Source organism: Sceloporus occidentalis, unplaced genomic scaffold, assembly GCF_023333645.1.
Source record: "Sceloporus occidentalis isolate IW3139 unplaced genomic scaffold, rSceOcc1.0.p SCAF_47, whole genome shotgun sequence".
NCBI classification, from domain to species: domain Eukaryota; kingdom Metazoa; phylum Chordata; class Lepidosauria; order Squamata; family Phrynosomatidae; genus Sceloporus; species Sceloporus occidentalis.
The window spans coordinates 1,342,852-1,367,463 of NW_028317027.1; the positions used below are offsets into that span (position 1 = coordinate 1,342,852).

The window sequence follows — 24,612 nt, forward strand, 5'->3', positions numbered from 1 at the left end:
TGCAGACGGTCCATGGTCTACATTGCAGATTGACTACGTAGGTCCCCTACCTTCAGGTAAACAAGGTCTCAGGTACGCATTGGTTGTGGTAGATGTATTTTCTAAGTGGGTAGAACTGTTACCTGTCAGGAAAGATGATGCTTTGTCTACGGCAAAAGCATTGGTGAATCATGTTTTTTGTACTTGGGGAATCCCAAGGATGATTTCATCTGACAGGGGGAGCCATTTTACTGGCAAAGTCATGCAGGCTGTTTGCGCAATCCTGGGGGTACGTCAACAATTCCATGTTCCATACCATCCTCAGTCCGCAGGTATTGTAGAAAGAATGAACAGAACGATTAAGTCTAGAATTGCAAAAATGTTACTCGATAAAGGAAATACTTGGGTTGATGCAGTACCTCTGGTATTGATGAGTATTAGGGGAACAAGTTCCTCAACTACCCAGTATACACCTTTTGAATTAATGACAGGGAGGAAAATGCCATTGATCTTTCCTCATGAACCGTTTTTGTCTACTCCACAGAAAGATGCCATTGCAAGAACTAAGTGGTTACAGGTACTTCAGGATAATTTAAAAGCAATCCTTCCACACGCAGCGTCTAGAATGCAGCGTATGGTACCGCCTCACTCTTCTAAATTTGTGAAAGGAGCATCAGTAATGATTAAGACTTTTAGGAAGGCGGGACCGTGGGAAAGTAATTGGGAAGGACCGTTTGAAATAATCGACACTATGGGTCAAGTTATGATCCTTGTTCAAAGGACAGAAAAGACTGTGAAAAATACCCGTAGGCAGCAGAAGCTGTGGGTACATGTTGACCAGTGTAAATTATATGTTTCTAACTAAATTCTGTTCTTGCAGGAACACAGTTCTGCAAGAAAATGGAGAAACAAAGCAGTTAACTATTGAAAGGAGAACCTCCAGAGAAACAGCAATACAAGAATCGTGACATCAAGATAGCATAGTTTTTTGATAGCTGTGTTGTTTGATCTATACCAGAAGCCAATTGGAATTGATGATCCGACAAAGGATTTACCACAGGAGACATTGTTATCACATAAGATAAGAGAAGTTCAAGTGGATCGACTCCTGACATCAGACATTGATACATCAAAAGACATTGTTGGACAAATTAGATTCGGTTATGGCTCCAGAGATCAACCTTGTTTGACTATATTTTTTGAGCATACCTCAGAGATCACGGTTCATGCAAAAGTAGGACCAAAAGCCAAATTCACACAGTCACAGGGGAATTATACCCATAATAATCAGACAGGTGTTTGGGAATGTCATCCTACTGAGTCCATGTGGTGGTTTATAACAATTAAGGGAGAAGAACATGCACAATGGACAGGTGATGTTACCAATGAGATGTTAACATCAGGGAAAATGGGAAGATCAAAGACAGAGATTTGGTATAAGACTCAGTCTTATGGTAAAATCTTGGATCCTTCACCGCTTTCTATATCAGCAGGGGATGATGATTGGACTAGGGTTTGGAACTTTCAGGTGGAAAGAGAAATAGCTATAGTCAAAGTATCTTTTGTATTTACGGTAACTAATTCTATAGCACCTGAAGTTAGAGTTAATCCCCATAGTGTGAAAAGCCAAGAGGAATTGGAACCTATAGAACTACAATGTGGGACAAGGTTACTATTACCCCAGGAAGCATCACTCGTTTGGTCAAAAGGGAAAACATCTTTAATCCCAGTGGCAGGAGTTGAACAAGTAGTGGTACCAGTAACAGTTTTAGGAATTCCAGTCAGTGACACACAATTGATTCATTATAATTTAAGGTATACAGATTTTGTATTTGATGGGGAAAATCTGGAACAATTAGATGTTTCAGCTTGTCTTCATTTTGTTTCTAAAGTAATATGTCTTCCAGGGCAAGAAAAGGTTGTCTATCATTCTTGTTTTCACAATCATTCATCATGTGAGGCCAGGATTGAAAGTGTTACATCTATGCATGAATTAATGACTCAAGTAAAGATAGGGAAAGTTTGTTTTCAAGTAATGAAGGAGGAGTCATTGGTCAGAGCATTCTTTTCAAATTGTATGCATAATGATACTCTTCACAGAGGATTATATTGCATAGAAGGTGATTTGAAAAAGTTGGAGATAGATGGGAAAAAGTTTAATGTCTCCACTATAGGTACAGAGCGTTTAAGAACACTACCTCAGCAATTTAATCTGACACAGATAGACCATTTTCCTTGGAAAACATGGACAGAGGAAATAAAGAAAGATAAGGGATTATTGGCCATGTTAAAGCAACAATTGAAAGATGCAGAAATTGTTTTCCAACATAAACAAGGTGAATTAGAACAAATTCAACATCAATGGAATGATATGTCTGGAGTTAATTGGTGGTCAAATTTTAAAAAAATCAGTAAATATGTGGTCACAATCTTCGGTAAAATCCGCAGCTGCGAATATATTGTTAAATCCAATTGTTATTATAGCTATACTTGTTTTATTATGTATTGTTTATCAAAGTTTTCTTATGTGTAGAATAAGTAAGATATATAAACATGTTAAGTATGAAGTAGATAAGGGAGATGGAATATTAAGGGAAATGATAAAAAGAGCACAATCCTCTCATTCCATAACAAATGTAGAGAAAAGGGTGTCTCATGCTAATGATTATCATATGGTCCCAGGTAAAGTGTGATGTGATTGTAGTATAAATGTGATACGAATGTGATACGAATGGTGAGTAAATGTGTGTATTTGAAAATATATGATAAGGATATTATCCTATCATCAGGGGGAATTGTAAAAGATTCTAATAAACCTCAATTAAGAAATGGACCATATATAATTATTGGTATAGGCAATAGTTCAATGATAGGCTTCAAGGTTTCCTTGACCTTAAGATATGGAATGAAGGATTTGCTGAACAGGCATTCTATAGATAGGATAGTAACTTGCTAATGCAGGGTATAGTTGTAACTCTAAAAGGGCATTACAGTATGCGTACAGCCACCACCTAAAATAGGGTCTCGACGTGTAAAGATCTTAGTGAGCATGTTTACCCAATTAGGTGAAGACCAATAGACTGACAAGACTGACATCATTATTCAAACTGTGTATATAAGTTAAGGCCTTGGAGAAGCATAGGAGGAGAGGTAGAGGGGAGATGTACTTGCCATCCACGGACTCTTCACGTCCCAACACTCCCTCCCTCCATCCTCAGGAATGCATAGGACAGATGTCATGAACTAAAATTCCTCTCCAAGGTTTTGTAAGACTCGTTTTGTATTATTTTTGTTATCTACTTTTAATATTCTTCTTCTATTTTTGTTCGTATTAAATGTTTTACCTTTGTTTGCATCTAAGTGACTCTGCCTATTTTTGACGCACATATTTATGTGTTGTTCCTGATACGAAGTTTGTGTTTGGCCCTATATATTTTATTACATATCACATACAATTTCAGTTATTAAAATAGCTTACTTAAAACAAGATAAAGAAATAATAATGGTTGGTGCATATATTTTATTCCATGCAATTTCACTAACTTTTTTGCTATGAATTTTACTTTTACCTATATGAATAGTATTTATGTAGGATAAGATAAAAAAACCTGTGCCTAATGTCACCACTTTGAGTTTGAAGTATGTGATTCTGCCCCACTATCTAGGAAAGGGCTGGCAACATTAAACTTGGGAACAATCCCAGCCAGGTGACTCAGTAATCGATCAATATATATACTACATAAACATATAAAAGTTTAATAAAAGGGAATACATACAAACAGAAAGAAAACATAAATAAAAAAATAATTTGGTCAATGAGCAAATTCTTCCTCGAGCCCTACTTACTCTAGATCCTCTTGTGGCTTTTATAGAATTACAAGTAAACAGAGAAGCTTCAGGTTCTGGACCCAAATCATCAAATCAGAGCAGCCTAGGAGCATAGCCCTATCTTTGCCTATATATTATTCCAAGTAAAAAAATAATAGCACAAGGGATAGTACAAGCATATATGTCACCGAATTGCATAGTAAGTATACTTTTAGTTGTTAAATAAAACATTGGATATTGCTAGAATGTTAATGTAAGGAATAACAAACCTTTACAGACGCACCTTTTATTCTAAAATGCCTGTTAGCATTTCCCTGCTGCTGACACAAATTTCTGAGCCTAAAAGTACAGCATATCTAGACTAGTATTTCTTCTGTGGTTTGGAGGAAATGACAATGTCATCAGCTATTTTTCACTTTTTTAGTGGTAAAAATAAAGGTAAACCTTCAAATGTCAGAAAAAGATGTGTTATATTAACACGGTTCTTAAACCCAATATGTAAAACATACTAACATGGCCAGTTCCTTTTATAGGAAATTACATATATAATCATAAAAGTTGTATCTAAGGAAAAACTAGTAAATGAGAGACAAGAAAATTTCAGTTAAACACAAGCACCGCAAAAATGTTAAAATAGGCTCGATCACAAAGGATAACTAAACAGCCTGGTCTTTAAGGGGTTAATCTACTATGCTTATATAAAAATGTACTGTGCTTATTCAAAATAAATGTATTTAAAAGAAAGCAATACTCTGGAAACCAGAGTCTGCATAGGACACTGTGGTATTTCATAATGATATCAGAGATATAGATCTTTCCATATATTCTATATTTGACTTCTACTAAACTGCTTTTTGTGCTCCCACATTGCACTACATGAAATAACTAAAAAGGAATAGAAGATACGATTGATATGTTGTGTTTACATGAAAACATTGGGAGTAATGTGTAAGTTGATACTACCCACTTAATCAAGTAGTTATGATGCAGGAGTGTTGATATCTATGTCTCAAATATTACATAATTTAGGCTATTCCAGTTTGAGCACAGGCATCTTGAGAAAAAAAACAAAAACTTAAGATTATTTAGTCATATGTGTTCCAACAAATATATTCTGAATTTGTGATGTGCTTGCATCTCCCAAAGATGTTAGGAGAAGATCCTTTAAGTCCTGTAAGTTGCAAGGTGGGTCTTCCATGGATGCATCCTGGTGCCATGTGTTCTACCGGCCATGCACGTGATGTAAAAGAAAATTTGATTTATCAGACCAGACCACCTATAAGAACCAGCATTAACTTTTTTAGCAATTTGAGCAACAGTAGTTTGTCTGTTGAATTTGACCACATGGGCCTTCTTTTGCCCACCACATGCATCAATGGCCATGAGCGGTTCACTACTTTTCCTTCCTTGGACCACTTTTGATAGGTACTGACCACTATAGACCAGGAACACCCCACAAGAGCTGCAGTTTTCAAGATGCTCTGACCCAGTCGTATAGCCATCACTATTTATCCTTTGTCAAAGTCGCTCAGATCCTCACACTTGCCCATTTTCCCTGCCTCTAACACATCAACTCCGAGGATCAAATGTTGTCTTTCTGCCTTTCACCCACTGACAGGTGCCATGATAACAAGATTATCAGTATAATTCACTTCACCTGTCAGTGGTCATAATGTTATAGCGAATCGATGTTTATAAAATATTCTCGTAATATAGATTAGCCATTTTAGCTATATAACTCATAATCAAATTCTGCTTCAAGAATATTGAAAGCCTAACTAAAAACAATGCATATGTATATGGTGCCTTTTTAGAAAAAAATAGATGTACTCCATATTCCAAACTACTCTGTCTTCATGAGGTAAACACCAGCTCAAGAGTTGGTTTAAATGATAATGTAAAGTGAAGTGCACACTCATGTAAAGTCCTGATTAATTGATGTTTTGTTCAATCATTTCATCTTTACATGATTTAATAAATTGTACAGTAATTGAGAAATTATGTTATACTCTTCACTGTTTGGTACAGATTAGAGATATATCAATTTTCAGCAAAATATACAACAACACTTCGGTTCTCTAATTTTCCCCATACATTACAATTGCTATGAATATCTAACAGTTTTCAGTATTCATAAATGTGTTGGCCTGACAATCTGCATTTGTGTAGCTATACATGGTTGACACAAATTTGTAAAATAAAATAGTATCTTCTATTCCTTTTTAGTTATTGCATGTAGTATTTATCAGAAAATTAATTATAAGACAATGTAAGAACTTGGATATAAAAAGGCCTGAGAAATTGTTGTTTTTTTAAACTAACAAAATAGGAGGTTAATTGGTGCTATCATAACCTTATATAAACATATTTTAAGCCTCTTAGTGTTATACATCTTATATATCAAATGTATTAACTAGGACATTGTATTCAAAAAAACAAGAAGACACCCATTAAACAAGAAAAACAGCAACAAATGAAACAGTATTACCTCACATTTAATAAAGTGATAATTACACGTTTTCAAAGTAAATTAAGACCCATAAAAAGAAGCAGTAGAATATTATATTATCATATTTTGGTTGGGCTACACATGAAACTAAAGTTGATAATCCTTCATATTTTGGAGTATCTACTTTTTAGTACAATGTCCCTACAATTGTTAACGCGAGTTACCAATTTTAGTAGATTACACAGTAACGTGATTCGCCAGGTGCTTAGTTACCATATCCACCACTTGGCTCTTGGAATCAAAGTAATGACACAATGTGAGTACTGACAAAAGTACTGTTCCAAGAAATTATACTTTCCTTATCCTTTAATATTTTTTAATGGCCATCTGCCCATGAATTAAGTCTCTATTTCTTCTCTAAATGTGGCATGTCACGTTGCTCTGCATTATTAGCAAATCCACTTCTCAACAAAAACTCAGTAACCCATTTACTACGTTATTACTATTAATTTTCTCTTATAACAGAGATCATAAAGTTGCACTTGGTACATTGGTCCTAAAATGGCCCATTAATTATTTTAAATGTTTTAGTTTTTTCAGAAAAAAAATATTATAAAAAGAAAAGAGACTGCAAAAATGATAAAACTTTAAATTAAATAAGAAATGTAGTTTAAGTTTGAAGAAAAAAAAAAACTTCACAAAAGCTTCACAAAGCAACAAAGACAATACCATATAACCAATAAAAAGGTACAGTAAATAATCAATCATCAGGAAATTGGTGTCTTATTATCTACTATATTAACCTACATTTAACTATACGTGCTATCAGTTATTTTGCCATGAATATTCTTGTTTTCCATATTATCTGAGTTTTTGCCTTTATTGGTAACTTCCAGGCCATGTATTTCTTTTTTTTTTATATATATATATTTTTCTCTGTGCTAACTCTCTGTTTCATTTCTATGCATTTTCTTACAATTTGCAGTATCATTTTTCTTAACTTTCTGTGGATCTTCAAAGTTGCCATTTGCCTACCATCTTGTTTTCCTCATGCCCATGTTTTATTACTCTTATGTAAAGTTCACAGAGGTCATGGCGAAGATATTGGATAACTTTAGAAAGATTTATTTAGTGTACAGAGTATCTATAATCAGTTAAGTTTGAAGTGGTCTATATATACATGAGGATACTGTAAAATAGGTCCTAATATCACCATGGCATATCCGTACTGGAGATCAATAAATAATTTCTCAATTGTTTAATCTTGAATTCCATCGCCAATTGTCACTACATTAAAAAAATGGCAGACCAGTAACTTCCAAGCTTTCTTACTAAAAAATAAAAACCTCACGCGCACACACACAGTATCAGGCAGTCTCACACACACAGATACTCAGGCAGTCTCTCTTACACACACACGCAGACTCAGGCAGTCTCTCACACACACAGAGACTCAGGTAGTTTCTCTCTCTCACACACGCACAGACTCAGGTAGTCTCTCTTACACACACACAGACTCAGACAGTCTCTCTTACACACACACACACAGACTCAGGCAGTCTCTCACACACACACAGACTCGGGCAGTCTCTCTCTCTCACACACACACACAGACTCAGGCAGTTTCTCTCACACAATCACATGCAGACTCAGGCAGTCTCTCACACATACACACACACACAGACTCAGGCAGTCTCACACACACACACAGACTCAGGCAGTCACACATAAATAAATAAAATTTACTGTGAAAAAGGCACATTGAACAATGTCAAGTTGTTTAGCTAATATATATATGAAAAGCTCGTTCAATATAAGTCTGGAAAAAGTATGCACTTGTGCTTTTTAGATAATTGATTGTGATTTGTTTATGTGACAAATGCTATTAATAAAATATTTAAAGAGATTTTTTACAAATCTATGATGCCTCTTTTGATGTTTTATCAATTGCATTTGTCACATAAAAAAATCTCAATCAATAATCTAAAATGCACCAGTGCATACTTTTAATTACCATTAATTAGTGCTAATTACCATTATATTAATAACAAATATTATATATTTATTATATACAATTTATACATTTAATATTAATAATAAATGTTTATTTTAGTAATAATAAAGAAAAAAAAAATAAGCAAATTATTACCAGAGTAATACCAGAGTCACATAATAAAAAAACACAATCGATCTAAAAAGCACCAGTGCATACTTTTATTTATCATTAATTAATGCTAACTACCATTATACGCCGCACTTAAAGTTTGGTGCTATTTTTAAAGAAAAATGTATTTAAAAAAAAAAAATACACATTAGAGGAATGGTAAAGCAGTATTTTATCTAATGAACAGGAATACATGTATTTTAACATTATTGGTATATATTATGCAGCATAGTCAGCATAGGTTATATACAGATGTTTGGAAAGCCAATAGCCATTTTAAGGTCCCCCCTTAATTCCTAATGCACCTTAATTTTAGATATGCCCCTCTGCCTCCCAGATATGCCACTCTGCCCCCCAGATATGCCACTCTGCCCTCCCAGATATGCTTTATGCTCCCCTGATATGCTTTATGCCCCCTAGATATGCCACTCTGCCTCCTGATATGCTTCATGCCCACCCCTAGATATGCCACTCTGCTCCCCTGATATACCACCCTGCTCCCCTGATATACCACCCTGCTCCCCTGATATGCTTTATGTCCCAATAGATATGCCACTCTGCTCCCACATGTTGATGGCATACCTGTGTGCTTGATTTTATACACCTGCTAGCAATTGGTATGGCTGAAACATGTAAACTCAATAATTGTGAGGGTCATCTGCATACTTTTGGTCATATAGTGTATATAAGATGTCATATTGGTGGGTAAGAGCTTTAAAGAGGTTTTCTGCCAAGTGAAAGCTTTAATGCCAACAATGTGTTATATTGACATAAAAAATCACTACATAATACAGTTTTAGTGTGGGCAAGGCCCCATGGATTTTAGTGTCCCATTCTATTTAAAATTCAGAATTTTAATTTGAAAGGATTTACTTGTCCATATAACAAGCTTAACACATACTTTAGTATAATAGCATAAGCCAACCATAAACACAGATAATGACCACGCATATAAACACATGTTTACATACATGCAAAATTACTGTAACATAAAATAACTCTATAGTAAAATCCCTCACAAAAACCTTTGAACTCTACCCATATCCTATATGCACAGAATCCTCTTGATCCCCTATAAAAAACTAGCCATCTGCATCATGTAAAAACTTAAAGGCTTTAACGAACACTACTTACCAGGAGAATCCAATATTAGAATCCCACCAAGGGGAGCCTGACCACTGATTACTGAGACCTTTTCTGACCAACAGTCACCTTGCTCCCTTTCCTGGCCTCTGGTATCTTGCCATATCTAACTAAACCTGATTTGACCCTTTTGCTCCTCAGCTATGCATGGTTTCTGTTCACCAGTACTGCCGATCTGCTGGTGAGTTTGGTTTCCAAGAGAATTTGTGTCTGGTCATATCTCCTACTGTATTGCCATTTCTCCTACTGTATTTACATTGCCTATTTGTAGTGTCTCTGGAATCCTTCTTATTGACCTGTTGTGTTCCTGGCAAGGTTCCTGTCATGTTACTGCTGTCTCCCTTGGCTGCTTTGGCTCACAGATTTTGGTATTCTCATCTAGTGGTGTGTGTGGCAAAGTCCTAAACATTGGCCTTTTTATCTATATGGTAGAGGCAGCCTTAGATCGCATAACCTTATTGGCACACAGTGGAATAGAGGTTATTTGAACTACCAAGGACTAATAAACTAGCAAGTTGCATAATGTTGCCATAGAAAACTATATTGTATTATATTTGACAGAGAACAAATTATTTTCCCTGAGATAGAGGAAATCCAGTATGAAATATTGACTTTAGTATATAACCTATAACATAAAAGAACAGTGGATTAATAATCCAGGGTAGATTGTCATTGTAAGAGGAGAAGCAGTGACTGCACCATGAAAACACATTTATTGTTTCTATTGATTGAGGAACCAAACAAAATTATTTCTGTTTGCAAGAGGAGAGTTTTTTCTCCTGGGCTATGATAAAGCTTTGCAGTTTCCTTTCCTTTAAAAAAAATATTTTATAAATGGTACTTTTGTAGGAGAGTACATTTTATTCTAATATATTATCTCAGTAATCCACAATATTGTAAGTTATTTATAAATCCCTAATATATTATTTAGCATTGCACACATTACTGACAAATTAAACTACACAGATATATAGTATATAAAGTCTCCTGGGTTAAATACTTTCTTCTTAAAAAAAACTATTGTTAATATTATTTTAAATCTGTTGTAATGATAGTAAAAAATAAAACAGTCCAATCTTGACATTCGATTCTATATGAACTGTTCGGTAGCGTACCTAAAGGGGGGTGGGGGGAGCGGTCTACCCCAGGTGCCACTCATCAAGAGGGTGTCCGGTGGCCAGATGGCCCCCTAACGCGGGCCCACTATTTACCGCTGTGGAGCTTGTGCACTGTGCAAAGAAACTCCTTTTCCGCCCAGGTTCTTGCCCCCAGTAACATACCTAAAGGGGGTGGGGGGGTGCATTCAACCCCGGGTGCCACTTATCATGGGGGTGACTAGTGGCCGACAGCTGCCTAACTCGCGCCTGCAGCTTACTGCTATGGAGCTTGCACACTGTGCGAGGAAACTCTTTTCCCGCCCAGGTTCCTGCCCTCCCTGCATGGGAAAATAATTTCCTCACACATTACGCGGGGGCCACAGCAGTAAGCTGCAGGCCTGCATTAGGCAGCCATCGGGCCGCATAGACATCTGCACAGCCCCAGTGATGCTTGGCCGACCAGTGAAGTCTGCAAGAAAGGTAAGGGGTGAGTGAGTGAGTGAGTGAATGAGTGAGTGTTTAGGGGCAAAAACTGGACAGGCAGGCAGACTGGGGGGGGGCAGGGTTGGCACAGGAAGGCTTTTTCAGGGGCAGAGTTGGTAGAGACAGGCTGCTTCAGAGGCAGAAGTGGCACAGGCAGGCTGCTTCGGGGCAGAGGTGGCACAGGCAGGCTGCTTCAGGGGCAGAGGTGGCACAGGTAGGCTGCTTCAGTGGCAGAGGTAGCACCGGCAGACTGCTAAACGGGCAGGGGTGGCACAGGCAGGCAGAGGCGTACAATGTCAGTGCATAGTGATAGGAGTTATGCTTTACCATATCTGTTCAGTAAATGTTATTTATTTAAATAATTTTTTATTGGAAATATTTTATTGGAACCCCCTCGAATGAGTTGTTAGATAGATTTAATGTAATGAAATATAATTGCTAAATAGTTATATGTCAAACAAGCTTAAATAAGCATAACATTAGTCCATCTAGATGGTAATCTATGTCAGTGTATTGTTTACTTGGAATATTTCTGTTTCTAAATCAAGAAATCAAGTTGTATGACTGACAAAAGGTCAGGGTAGCATTGGGACTTACAGTAGGTACCAGTTCTGATGTTCACAATTCCACAAACTAAAACCAGACAGACCATGACATCTTTAAAGTACTACAATGTCATTTTTTCAGATGCTATTTCTATTTCGTTTTTACATACAAAAAAACACATTTGACAATGTGACGATAACCATACTAATAAAACATGGCACAAGGCTGGCAGTATTTCCCCCTAAATAGACTATTCCACAATCCATTTATTTAATTTAAATTGTTTTTCCAAGGTTACCACACACATAGCACAGATTACCATTTGTGGCAGCAGATATATACTCTTTTATTCATTATCACCTTCACTGTAAATATTATTTAAAATGTTGTATGAATATTTCTGTAGTACTAAAGCAATAATCGGAATTGTCTTTGCTAGAACCATTATATAATATAGACAGTGGCTGCAATTACTTTTTTCCTTCAGTGCTGCACACTCTGAATTAACAACATTGTTGGAAGAGAAGGTAGCCTATGTACTGCATTTATTCTTGAATATGGAATGTTGTATTCATAATTCACCCAGAAAAGAATAGTACTTTCCTTAGATGACCTTAAAGGTGCTGTTTCACCTATTCTGCCGAATTTATCATTAAACATCATTTTTATTACTATTGAAAGCCAAAACCTTAAATTTAACCTCATTGAGATATTTTTGTAAATACTTGATGTCATGTGGCATAACAATAGTCCTTGATTACCAAAGAAACAGGAAAAGCTTCCTTAAACATTCTGTATTGTTTTTAATGCAATTAAACTTTCCGAGGGGAAAAAAAATTATGCCAATGCTAGATTGTAAGTGGAATGTACTGTAAAATAAAAACCCAGAGAATATCCAAAACATTGGCCCTTTTAAATGCCATACAGTTTACACTACTAAACTGACAACTTTTATATTTATATATATATACGGTAGTTTTAAAATCACTCATTAAGACCTTTATCAAATTCATCATTTTCTGTTATTAGAAGGAATTAATTAGTAAAAACATATAACTAAAAGGATGCAAAAAACGTCTTACCATATTTATTGAAGACACTGGCCCAATGCTGTTTACATAAATGTCCACATCAATGACTGTTGGTTTAACTATGAAAAAACAGTAAAAAGTAAAAAGTTATATTTTTATGAAATTTCACATTTAACAAAACATTTCATGAACATCCACCAGAAAACTGTTTCTGCCTACCTTCAGATATAGTCAGCTGTATTTTCTCTTGTTTTCAAGCTTTGTCGTTTTGATATTATTTGCATTTAAAATTTACAATGACCCCAATTGTTCCATTTTTATGAGGCTAGTTCTCACTAGAGCACTAAACAAACGCCACATCTGAATAATACAGGGTGGCTAGACTTACTCACCGGCAAAACAAACCAAATACAGCAATGAGCAAGCCAATCAACAATCACAAGATTGTTCAATGCAGCTTTTTCCTCTATCTCAGGTACCAGGAAATGTATGTAAGGCACTGGGCATCATCTCTGACCTCCTTAAACCAATCTTCTCAATGGGATGTGGGTGCGGTTTGTTAATATTGCCATACCTTATGTATTGCCTGCTGGAATATGTAAATTCTATACTGATACCTTGTGGAAAGTGCAATCTATGTAGCATTCTGGGTACTGTCACTGTTACGCTGGACTATTAAGGAAGGTCGTCCCCGCAGAAGTTCTTCTGCCCAAACTACTGCTACTGAGAGTGGACTTCCCGGCAGCAGCAGTCCAGGACTTAGATGATCCCAACAGTGGACAACCTCCCACCAGCTGGAGATAGGTACTGAGCGGCAGCAGCAGCGGCAAGGCGCAGCACGAGACAGGAGCACAATGCGGGTAGACAGCCGAGTCAGGGGTCTGATACACAGAGCGGATAGTCAGCCGAGCCAGGGGTCAGATACACAGAGCGGGTAGTCAGCCGAGCCAGGGGTCAAAACCAGAAGTCACAGGCGAAGGTACAAAATCATAGCGCAAAAGGGGTATCAGGCAAGCCAAAGCTCAAAACACGAAACTGGTAACACGAGCAGAAATCACAGAAGATCAAGTAGAAATGGGTATAATTTTAGCATAGAGACCCTGATGTTTCAGTATAGGCACTAAAGTCTGCTGACATGATTTTACTTTTAACTGACACATAAAATTCAATAACAACACATAAATGGCTAGACAGCATGGAGAAGGAACAGCTAATAACGGCATAATGAATAGTATAACACAGTCAATAAAAGACAGAGATATAAAAATAAAAGATAATTATAAAATGGCAGAAGTGGGGCAAGACCTAGAGGCAGTGCCTCAATGATCTGACACTGGAATGAGGAAACGTGTTTATGTAGTGAGTTAATGTGTTAGACAGGCTGCAAAAGAAGTGCTAATAGTCAAGTTAATGAGATGCCTAATGAGTTTTTGATGATGTTGCAGTCATTCCTGTGAGTCTGATTGTTGTCAAATGCATTCTCCACTACTCCACTGTGTGCTCCACTTTTCACCCCATTTTTTTCCATAGATATGTATATTATTAAGAAGGTGAACATTATAACTAAATATTGAACATCAACCTAACGGGCATTTGAAATTCAAAGTGTTGAACACCTGTCTAATCTAGACTTTTTAAGCAACTCTTTGAAGGCAGTGGTCCAGCTCATGTAAAGTGTTCTATTATAATAAGAAGAATGTGTAAACTCAAAATAAACTTGGACACAATTTTTGCTTTGTTTTTGCTGCATTCATTGAAAACAACATCTTTGACACCTTCTGGACTTACCTTTCACCATCTTAAGGTTAAGGATCATGACCACCCTCAATGTCCCCCCATGTGGCATAATTGTGAAAAATAGATTTCCACATGATATCAGACATGTACCAAAGATACTTTTAAAATAGCTACACCTTGGTATCAAAGTTGAATTCACTGACCATGGCCCAGCTTGGAGTGCTAAAGGCTCTTTTTAGGCTTTAATTAAAGGCTTGTAATGGTAGTACCTACATGTGACAACAAATTTACAAATCCTAAAAAAATCTCGGCACCGTTGCAATTAGTTTTCATCAGTTTCGTAGAAAATTGCCCTTGTTATTGGAGATTCGTATGAACACACAAAACAGGCAATTTTCGTTACAAAAACAAGTTAGGATGAATCCGAATGCACAAGCTATGACACAGTCATATACAGCTTTACTTTACACATTCTAGAAAAAAACAGACAATATAGAGATAATTTATCAGTATTTATCTATACTAATATGCATAACAAACTATTAGATAAATGTGAATATATAGTACTAATAGATCTATAAACTGAAGAACAATATAGTGTTTATTATATTGCATGTTTTTATTATTGGGCATTATACAGATATGTGTATGTACTGGCAATGTGTACTATAATATATATATATATGTAATGTACTATTTTATGCAGATGTGTATATGTACTGGCATTAATTGAATTGTATATTTATAAAGATTTGGAATGTGAAGATACCAGCAATGAGGATTTTTATTTAAATATAACACAAAGTCATGCTGGATTCATCTTTCATTTAAAAAAATGGCTAAGAGGAGTTACTCTTGAATGAGTCATAAGGAATTATGCCATTATACATAAAACTGTATAATACAAGTTATTCTTAAAAGTGAGTTATAGATGAATAATAAGAACTGAAGGTTTTATGTAGAGGAACATAAATTGGAAGAATTAACAGCTACAAGTGGAAGAATGATTAACTGTAGTGGCAATCTATTAAAACATACTATATTTCAGTCTAATCTTGTAAGGTAGCTGAATCTAAAGTGAACTACAAAACTATATGAAAAGGGTCAGGGTTCATAAATCATTAACATAATTACACAAAAACAGTTGTATTCCACTATCACTAAATAACATGTGGTATAATTGTGCAAAATATTATCCCCTAGATTTTTACATGATATCATCCATCCCGCAGAGATCCTTTTAAAATCTATCATAATGGCTACAACTTGGTATCAGAGTTGAATCCACAGACCATGACCCAGCTTAGAGTAAGGTAAGAACAGTGAACCTATATAGAATAGAGGGTAATGAAGCTTGCTGCATTACACCTAACATGAGCAAAATGTCTACAGGATAAAATGCCAATGATAAATCGGCTGTTTATTACTTTGATAACTAGTAACATTTAAATCCAGTGCAATGATGAAAACACAGCTTCCCTAGTCATCTCTCCCTCTGTGGTGAGGTTTTCCAGTACAATAAAAGGAGCCTTTTAATAAATGGAGCACCAGGGTATGATGTCGTATTGCGGCGTGGCGTTGCGTGACTCTGCGGCCAAACTGAGGCTGCCCGCACAGTGTGTGCGAGCAGCCAGAGTAAAAACTGCAGGATAGGTGAGAGATAAGCGGGAGCAGGCAGTGGGAAATATGTATATGTGTTTGCATATACTGTATATGTATATGTAAATATACTTGTGTGTGTTTGAGCATGCATGTGTACTTCTGTGTGTGTGTATGAGCATGCATGTGTACTTTTGTGTTTATATGAGCATGGATGTGTATTTTTGTATGGGTATGAGGATGGATATGTAATTGTGTACATTCTCCATGTTCGTTTTTTGTAGAAAGGGTTAATACAGGGTTAATGCGGTACACACCATGCAGCAGCTTTGGCGCCAGGATTTTAAAGGTCCGTACGAGCAACTCTGTTGGTCGCTGGCAGGGGCCTCCTCTGCCATCAACCAATGAAGTGCACCTCCACTTCATTGGTTGATGGCAGACGAGCCCCCTGACAGCAAACCTTCATGTTCGCCCAAATACGAATGCACGAGTCTAATACTTATACTGCAGGCGTGTGAAAAGAAATAAACACGGAATAGCACTATAGAAGGTTACTGCCATGATTACTTTATACCTGGGAACATCCCATTGCTTTTATTGGATTGTATGAATATATTGTGATACTCTTCATAGACCCAGGGATCTTGGCGCTGTATTCCAGTCACAAATGACAAAATCATCAAATGTTTTTATAGTTTTATTATGAGGTCAATTGTGCAATTAAACAAAACCCTAGCTCTCACTGGAGCACCAAAATTAAACTCACCCAAGGGCATAACAATCATGATTGCAACAATCGTGGTTGCATTGTGGCCCAGGTAACCGATGCAGCGATCCTTGTGACCACTTATCCTTATCCATTTTGTTGGATGATGTCTCACTCTCTCTCACTGCACGTTGTGTCTGGGTGATCCAGCATGCAGGAAGTGACATCATATCCACTTCCTGCATGCTAGATATGTCTGCACACAGCACAAAGTAAGAGAGACACAACACATCTGCAAGTAAGTGGTGTGGAAAGGGGTACAAGTAGGATGTTTGGGGCAAAGATCACACAGGCAGGCTGTTTGGGGCCTCTGTTTGGTGGCAAAGATGGCACATCCAAGCTGTTAGGGGGTACTGACAAGCTGTTTTGTAGCAAAGATGACCCCCACACAAGGTTCTTTAATAGGATGTTCATTTGAAAGGAGGAGATCATGGTCTAAAACTAGAGAGTCAGAGGCTTAGATGTAATGTAAGAAAGTTATACTTTACTCAGAGGGTAGTGGATATATATATATATATATATATATATATATATATATATATAGGATATATCAAATCAGTTATTTTGTCACTACTTTCTGTAGGATGTTTGACTATTGATTTTTAATGGAATTAAAAATGGACTATTGATTTTTAATGGAATATCTTCATAGGCAGACAGAGGCCCTTTATCAGTAACCATTACGCCTGTGTTCTCATGGCATATTTTGTTCACTAATCCATGCTTAAGTTTAAAAGGCTAATTGATCATTAGGAAAGGCTTTTGCAGTTATGTTTCAGCTAGAAATGTCCTTGTGTTCCATTAAGTGACCCCAAATGTTATTGTATAAACAGGCTAACTAGATGGACCACATGGCTCGATTCTGCCACCATACTCAATCACACACCCATATATACAATAAATATAATGATATTAACATCTTTTAAACTTTTCCACATTGGTGTCAGAGATTATTTAGCGAATGCTGGTGGATAAGCCAAAGCAGCCTAACAGCCCCTTTGTATTTGGGCGAACATGAAAACGAACACGAAGGGTGCTTTTCGTTGTCCAGCCCGAATACCGAAGAAATGAACATGGCGGCGGCAAGCCGTATATGAAAACACACAACACAAAGAATCTTCGTGTTCGTCTTCGTTTACTAATCTCCCTGGTTCCTTCTCCATCTAGCCTACCTTATCTACGCAGCATCACAGGGGTTAACGGGAGCGATAATCCGTAGGTTTGCTGTCAGGGGGCTCGTCTGCCATCAACCAATGAAGTGGAGGTGCACTTCATTGGTTGATGGCAGAGGAGGCCCCTGCCAGCGACCAACAGAGTTGCTCGTATGGACCTTTAAAATCATGGCGCCAAAGCTGCTGCGTGGTGTGTACCGCATTAACCCTGTATTAACCCTTTCTACAAAAAACGAACATGGAGAATGTACACAATTACATATCCATCCTCATACCCATACAAAATTACACATCCATGCTCATATAAACACAAAAGTACACATGCATGCTCATACACACACACAGAAGTACACATGCATGCTCAAACACACACAAGTATATTTACATATACATATACAGTATATGCAAACACAGCACAAAGTAAGAGAGACACAACACATCTGCAAGTAAGTGGTGTGGAAAGGGGTACAAGTAGGATGTTTGGGGCAAAGATCACACAGGCAGGCTGTTTGGGGCCTCTGTTTGGTGGCAAAGATGGCACATCCAAGCTGTTAGGTGGTACTGACAAGCTGTTTTGTAGCAAAGATGACCCCCACACAAGGTTCTTTAATAGGATGTTCATTTGAAAGGAGAAGATCATGGTCTAAAACTAGAGAGTCAGAGGCTTAGATGTAATGTAAGAAAGTTATACTTTACTCAGAGGGTAGTGGATATATATATATATATATATATATATATATATATATATATATAGGATATATCAAATCAGTTATTTTGTCACTACTTTCTGTATACTCAACTTAAACTTGGACCTTTGTGCGTGTTTTTATGCTAGAACAGTGTTTCCTTTCCATTAAATTTTACCTTTACTAACCCTGTTAATGCTTTGTATGGAATTCCTAGGCAAAGAATATAATTATGTTCAGATATGACACTTTGCAAGCAACTGTATTGTTTTATTATGTTTTGTGACAAAACAGCAACATAAAAATTGACATATGAATATGAATTTAGTGCTGATGAGCTTTTTAGAAAATTAAAGCAATTTTCACCTATACTGACACTGCAGGGTTTTCCAATGTCATCTCTGGAAAATCTTAGCATTTTTAAGCATTCACTCTAAAAAAATCAATATTCATTTTAATTTTAATACATGTATAGATTTACTTTATCAAATATGGCTTGCCAGTTACAATCCAGGCTTAAAGCTCAATCACTTAAAAACTGGATGTGATTTGTTTATTGATGATCCAATGTGGAGATGATGAAAAGTGGATAATACAGCTTACAATAGTTAGGTTTCTACCTGTAGTAGCAGGGGAAATTAAGGAGAAAAGTATATTTCAAGAGAAGAGAAATGCAAGGACTAGTGACTGTCATCTAAAAAGCACAGAGAGAGTGGTAGTATATGTAGGTGGAACAACCTTCTGATAGAATTAGTAGACCTTAACACAATGAGGGAAATTAAACAGCCATGGCATGTATCAAAGGCTATCTTTAACGTAAATCAAGGCCAAAGATTAAGTAAAGGGTGAATTTATACAGTAGATATGTACCAACATTTGGGATCACTTAGAAATGTCCTTGTTTTTGATGGAAAAGCCAATTTTGTCCATTAAAATGACATGAAATAAATCAGAAATACAGTATAGAAGTTGTTAATGTTGTAAATGACTATTGATTTTTAATGGAATATCTTCATAGGCAGACAGAGGCCCTTTATCAGTAACCATTACGCCTGTGTTCTCATGGCATATTTTGTTCCCTAATCCATGCTTGAGTTTAAAAGGCTAATTGATCATTAGGAAAGGCTTTTGCAGTTATGTTTCAGCTAGAAATGTCCTTGTGTTCCATTAAGTGACCCCAAATGTTATTGTATAAACAGGCTAACTAGATGGACCACATGGCTCGATTCTGCCACCAAACTCAATCACACACCCATATATACAATAAATATAATGATATTAACATCTTTTAAACCTTTCCACATTGGTGTCAGAGATTATTTAGCGAATGCTGGTGGATAAGCCAAAACAGCCTAACAGCCCCTTCAAAATGCATAATGAAGTTGGAGTTGGAATAGATTGTGGAGTTCGCTTTCTAAAGAGGTTGTCTAACAGATTCAATTGATGCCCTTAAAATGTGCTGGGTGGTTATTTGGCAAGGATGAATAGAGAGCGATATAAATGTAAATAAGAACATGGTTCATTTTATCTTGTTGATTCAGTGAGACATCTGATATAGGTTTAATTTGGTACTGCTACAATCTTGCATTCTTCTGGTCCAACACCAGGGTTAAACTTAATGGACTTTTTAATGGACAATCTTTTTTCCACCTCAATAGCAATGTTGTTTTTTCCCCACTTTAAGTCTTTAAAGTGGGGGTGCGGCCTATATTCGGGGTCTAGCGCCCGACGCCCGGGACATGCAGTTCCGGGCGCCGGGCAGGCAGCAGTGTCAGGATACAGATCCCCCGCAGCGGTGCAGGGGACCTGTATCCTATTCTCTGATACACTCAGACAGCCTCCCCTGCCGGCACTTTACACGAGGGGAGTCCCGGCAAGGGAGATTGTTAAAGCACATCGTGCAGACGTGCCGGCAGCAGAGGTTGTTTACATGCATCGCCGCAGCCAGTGAACGTCCGCACGATGCATTTTACCTCTGCCCCCAAAACGCGCATACAACTTCCGGTGCCGGAACTTCCGCTGAGTGCCGGCACCAGAAGTTGTATACGCATGTTACGTAGATGTCCCCTGCCGGCCCCGCAAGACACCCGGGAGTCTGCTCTGGTAAGTGGGGTGGGGGGGCAGAGTGGCGGCACGTCTCGGGGGGGAGGAAAGAGTGGCAGCATATCGGGGGGGACAGAGTGGCAGCATATCTCGGGGGGGACAGAGTGGCAGCATATCTCGAGGGTGGGGGGACAGAGTGGCAGCATATCTCGGGGTGGGGGGGGACAGAGTGGCAGCATATCTCCAGGGGGGGAGGGCAGAGTGGCAGCATTTTCTTTAAAAAAGCACCAAACCTTTAGGGTGCAGCCTATATTCGGGTGCGGCCTATATCCGAGCCAATACGGTATATATATATACACCGATCAGCCATACCATTTTGACCACTGACAGGTGAAGTGAATAACACTAATAATCTTGTTATCATGGCACCTGTATATTAGGCAGCAAGCGAACATTCAATCCTCAAAGCTGGTGTGTTAAAAGCAGAAAAAATGGGCAAGCGTAAGGATCTGAGCGACTTTGACAAGCAGGGCCGGCCCAAGACAAAATGCCGCCCACCCATCATTATCTACCCTTCCTCTTCCTGCTGCCCCCCCATTATCTACCCCCCCCCATACTTACCTTTCAGCAGTCCTGCGGTGAGTCTCCCTCCTCGGTCTCGGTGCCGGCTTGTAATGCTGAGCGCCGGAAATGACATCATCTTCCAGCGCTCAACATTACAAACCGGCACCGAGACCGAGGTAGAGGGCTCGCAGAGGAGAGAGAGAGGGGCGCCAAGCGGGTACTGACAACTTGGTAAGATAAAACCACTCGGCGCCCCTCTCTCTTCTCGACTTTAAAAAAAAATAAAGGGCTTGGGGCGGCAAAGTGCCGCCCCTTCAAAAGTGCCGCCTGGAGCGGTTGCCCCACTCGGCTCCATTGTCGGGCCGGCCCTGTTGACAAGGGCCAAATTGTGATGGCTAGACGACTGCAGCTCTTGATCCAAGGAAGGAAAAGTGGGGAACCAGTGACAGGGTCATGGGCGGCCAAGGCTCATTGATGCATGTGGGGTACAAAGGCTGCCCGTTTGGTCAAATCCAACAGACGAGCTACTGTAGCTCAAATTGTTGAAAAAGTTCATGCTGGTTCTGACAGAAAGCTGTCAGAACACACAGTGCATCCCAGTTTGTTGGGTATTGGGCCGCAGACCAGTCTGGGTGCCCATGCTGACCCCTGTCCACTGCCGAAAGCTCCTAGGATGCATCCATGGAGGCCCCACCTCAAAACTTACAGGACTTAAAGGATCTGCTGCTAACTTCTTGGTGCCAGAGACCACAGCCTTGATGGGTAACTGCTCTTTTGGCTGCAAAAGGGGGACCTACACAATATTAGACAGGTGGTTATTATGTTATGAATGTAATGCAATGTTATCATGTTATGCATGATCTATGTAAATTGGAAATACTAAAAATATATTACGGTTCAAATGAAAAAGGTATTTATATTTTTTATGTTGCATAAGTGTTGTTCGTTGAGCAAATAGAATTTTTAAAATCTATAAACTAGACAATATAACAGTAAAACACTGCTAAATCTCACATACTGTTTCCCTGGTAACTGAGAATCTTTTATGCGTTAAACAAAAAGCTTGATTCATTTTACTCCAGAAAATGATGTCTAAATAAGAGCCATCGGGACCTGTACCTGTAAATATAAATGATGGGGTTTACCAGTGTACAGCCTTAGCACAGATTGTGGGAGAGGTATCATCAACATTAATGATTTCAAGAAACCAATCCTACCTATAAATACAAATATTTGTGGTACTTGACTGCATTGACTGCAATTCATATTCAAACTCATTTGCGTATTAATTGCTTAATCTTTACAGTTTAATATAGGTTTTTTTGATGAGTCTGTTAACCGAAGAGGACGTTTGAGTGAGAGTGGAACTTTTCAACCTGGTATTACTACATCATGATCAGCGGCAAACTCAGTAAACTTCTCCCTCAGGAAGATCTCAATGGGCCCTGTGATATGGGCCCTGTGCATAGGTGATGTGAGAGATTTTCTTAAAAAAACTAATTCATCTTTCTAGGGTTTGCTCTTGATTATGCAGAGTGTTACCACACAGTTGACATATTCAGCTCTCCTGTAAACTCCTTCTTTGGTGAATAGACTGCAAAGAAATGTTATTTTAATCAGTTATAAAAAGAGAAAAAGAAAAAAAAAATCAAAACCCCAGGCAGTTGAAAATCTGAGATAAAAACACAGTGATATAATAGAATGTAGGAATTAATCAAGCACATTCTCAGTAACCCTGGTGTTTTCATCAGAGTAAAAAGCCGTTTGTTATGGCCTGATTATTATAGTAGACACATGTTGAAGACAGTAAGAGTGGTAATTGCATAGCTCTCTACTTGGAAGGAATAAACTAGGCTCAGGGTTACTGTGTCAGGATCCCCCAACCAGCAGGCTACAGCTACAGGAAACGAGATCCTGTGCAAGTAGGAGCTGTGATCTGTGTTTATGACAGTGTGTACGACTAAGTGGGAAAATCTCTATATAAATACTCTATATTACATGTTTGTGCCTAATAAGAATATATATATATATATATATATATATATATGTGTATTAGACTATGCAAATTGACCAAAAAGAATCACATTTTTTGTTTTGTTTTTGGTCCATTAGTTTACAGACAAAATTAGGGTTGCTGTTTACATTCGGGAAAAAAATTATAGTAATTGAAACTCATTTACTCGCTCATGTGTTTTCATGCTCTCCCTCACTCTCATTTCATGCTCTCTCGGAATGTCTCTATTCCTGACTACCTTCTTCCAATTGCAGGAATGGGGGAGATGGTGTGCCTGGAGGCCCTGCCCTTTTACCCAAAGTAACCTCACGGAAAACTTGGCAGAGCTTCTGTCAAATCATCTCCTCTGATTGGGAAACGTGAGAGAGGGCGTGCCCAGATGCTCCACCCTTTTGCCTGAAGTAACCTTGCGGTGAACTTTCGCAAAAGGGCAGGGCCTCCAGGCACACCCTCTCCCCTATTCCTCCAATCGGGCAGAGAGTGTGCCCTGAAGCTCTGCCAGTTTGCAGAAGTTCACCAAGTTCAGTCCTTTTGTCCACAGAGAAGCAAAGAAAAAAAAAGAAGACAGAAGAACAAGAAAATTCAAAATAAGAAGCAGAGCTGTGCAGACACAGGGACAAGGAAACAGTTGGCAGAGAAGGTGAGGGGAGACATTTCAAGAACGCATGAGAGAGGGTGAGAGAGCGTGAATGAGAAAGACGGTGAGTGTGTGAGTGAGAGCACCATCAAAATTCTAAACAAAATTCTAAGCTTTTTGCTTTGTTTTCTTTTGTTTTGTCAGGGTCCCTCCTCATTTTTTGTGGATTCATATGAGTTGTCAAAATTGAAATATTTTGTTAAAATTGCAAATTGAATGAATCCAAATGCACAAGTCTAGTATGTATGCATATACAGTGACCTCCTCAAATATTGGCACCCTTGTTAAATATTAGAAAAGAAGGCTGTGAAAATTTGTGTTTATTGTTTAACTCTTTGCTCTTTTCACAAGAAATACACAAGAATAATCAATTTTTGTATGTAGAAACAGAAGCAGCCTCCATTCTATATGGAAATACAAATTTTTTTTATATTTCCTTATCTAATGGGTAGCTGGTTATGTGTGGACATTCAGTTAGCTGACTTTCATGCAGTTGTGCTTTGTTTGATGATCCCACTGGCTTTGTTTGCAGATACCTTCCTGTTCCTCTAAATATGATTGCTGGGGATGCTATTGTTTGTAGTTTTTCAATCCGAAGATGAATTTTGCTCTGTCTATGGTTAAATAAAAATGTACCAGAACTGTAGGAAAATTTAGTATTTCTGCAGATTTGC

At 37.9% G+C, this 24,612-nt stretch overlaps 1 protein-coding gene across 2 annotated transcripts in view; it reads right to left on the reverse strand.

Moving 5' to 3' along the window:
* LOC149289182 (gamma-aminobutyric acid receptor subunit gamma-3) overlaps window positions 1-24,612 on the reverse strand; it is a 257,576-nt gene that overhangs the window by 214,409 nt on the left and 18,555 nt on the right. For both annotated transcript variants that reach the window (XM_089490811.1, XM_089490810.1), the window contains one exon: window positions 12,772-12,839. In XM_089490811.1, the coding sequence (XP_089346937.1) occupies window positions 12,772-12,839 (68 nt within the window). The remainder of the gene's footprint in view (window positions 1-12,771; window positions 12,840-24,612) is intronic.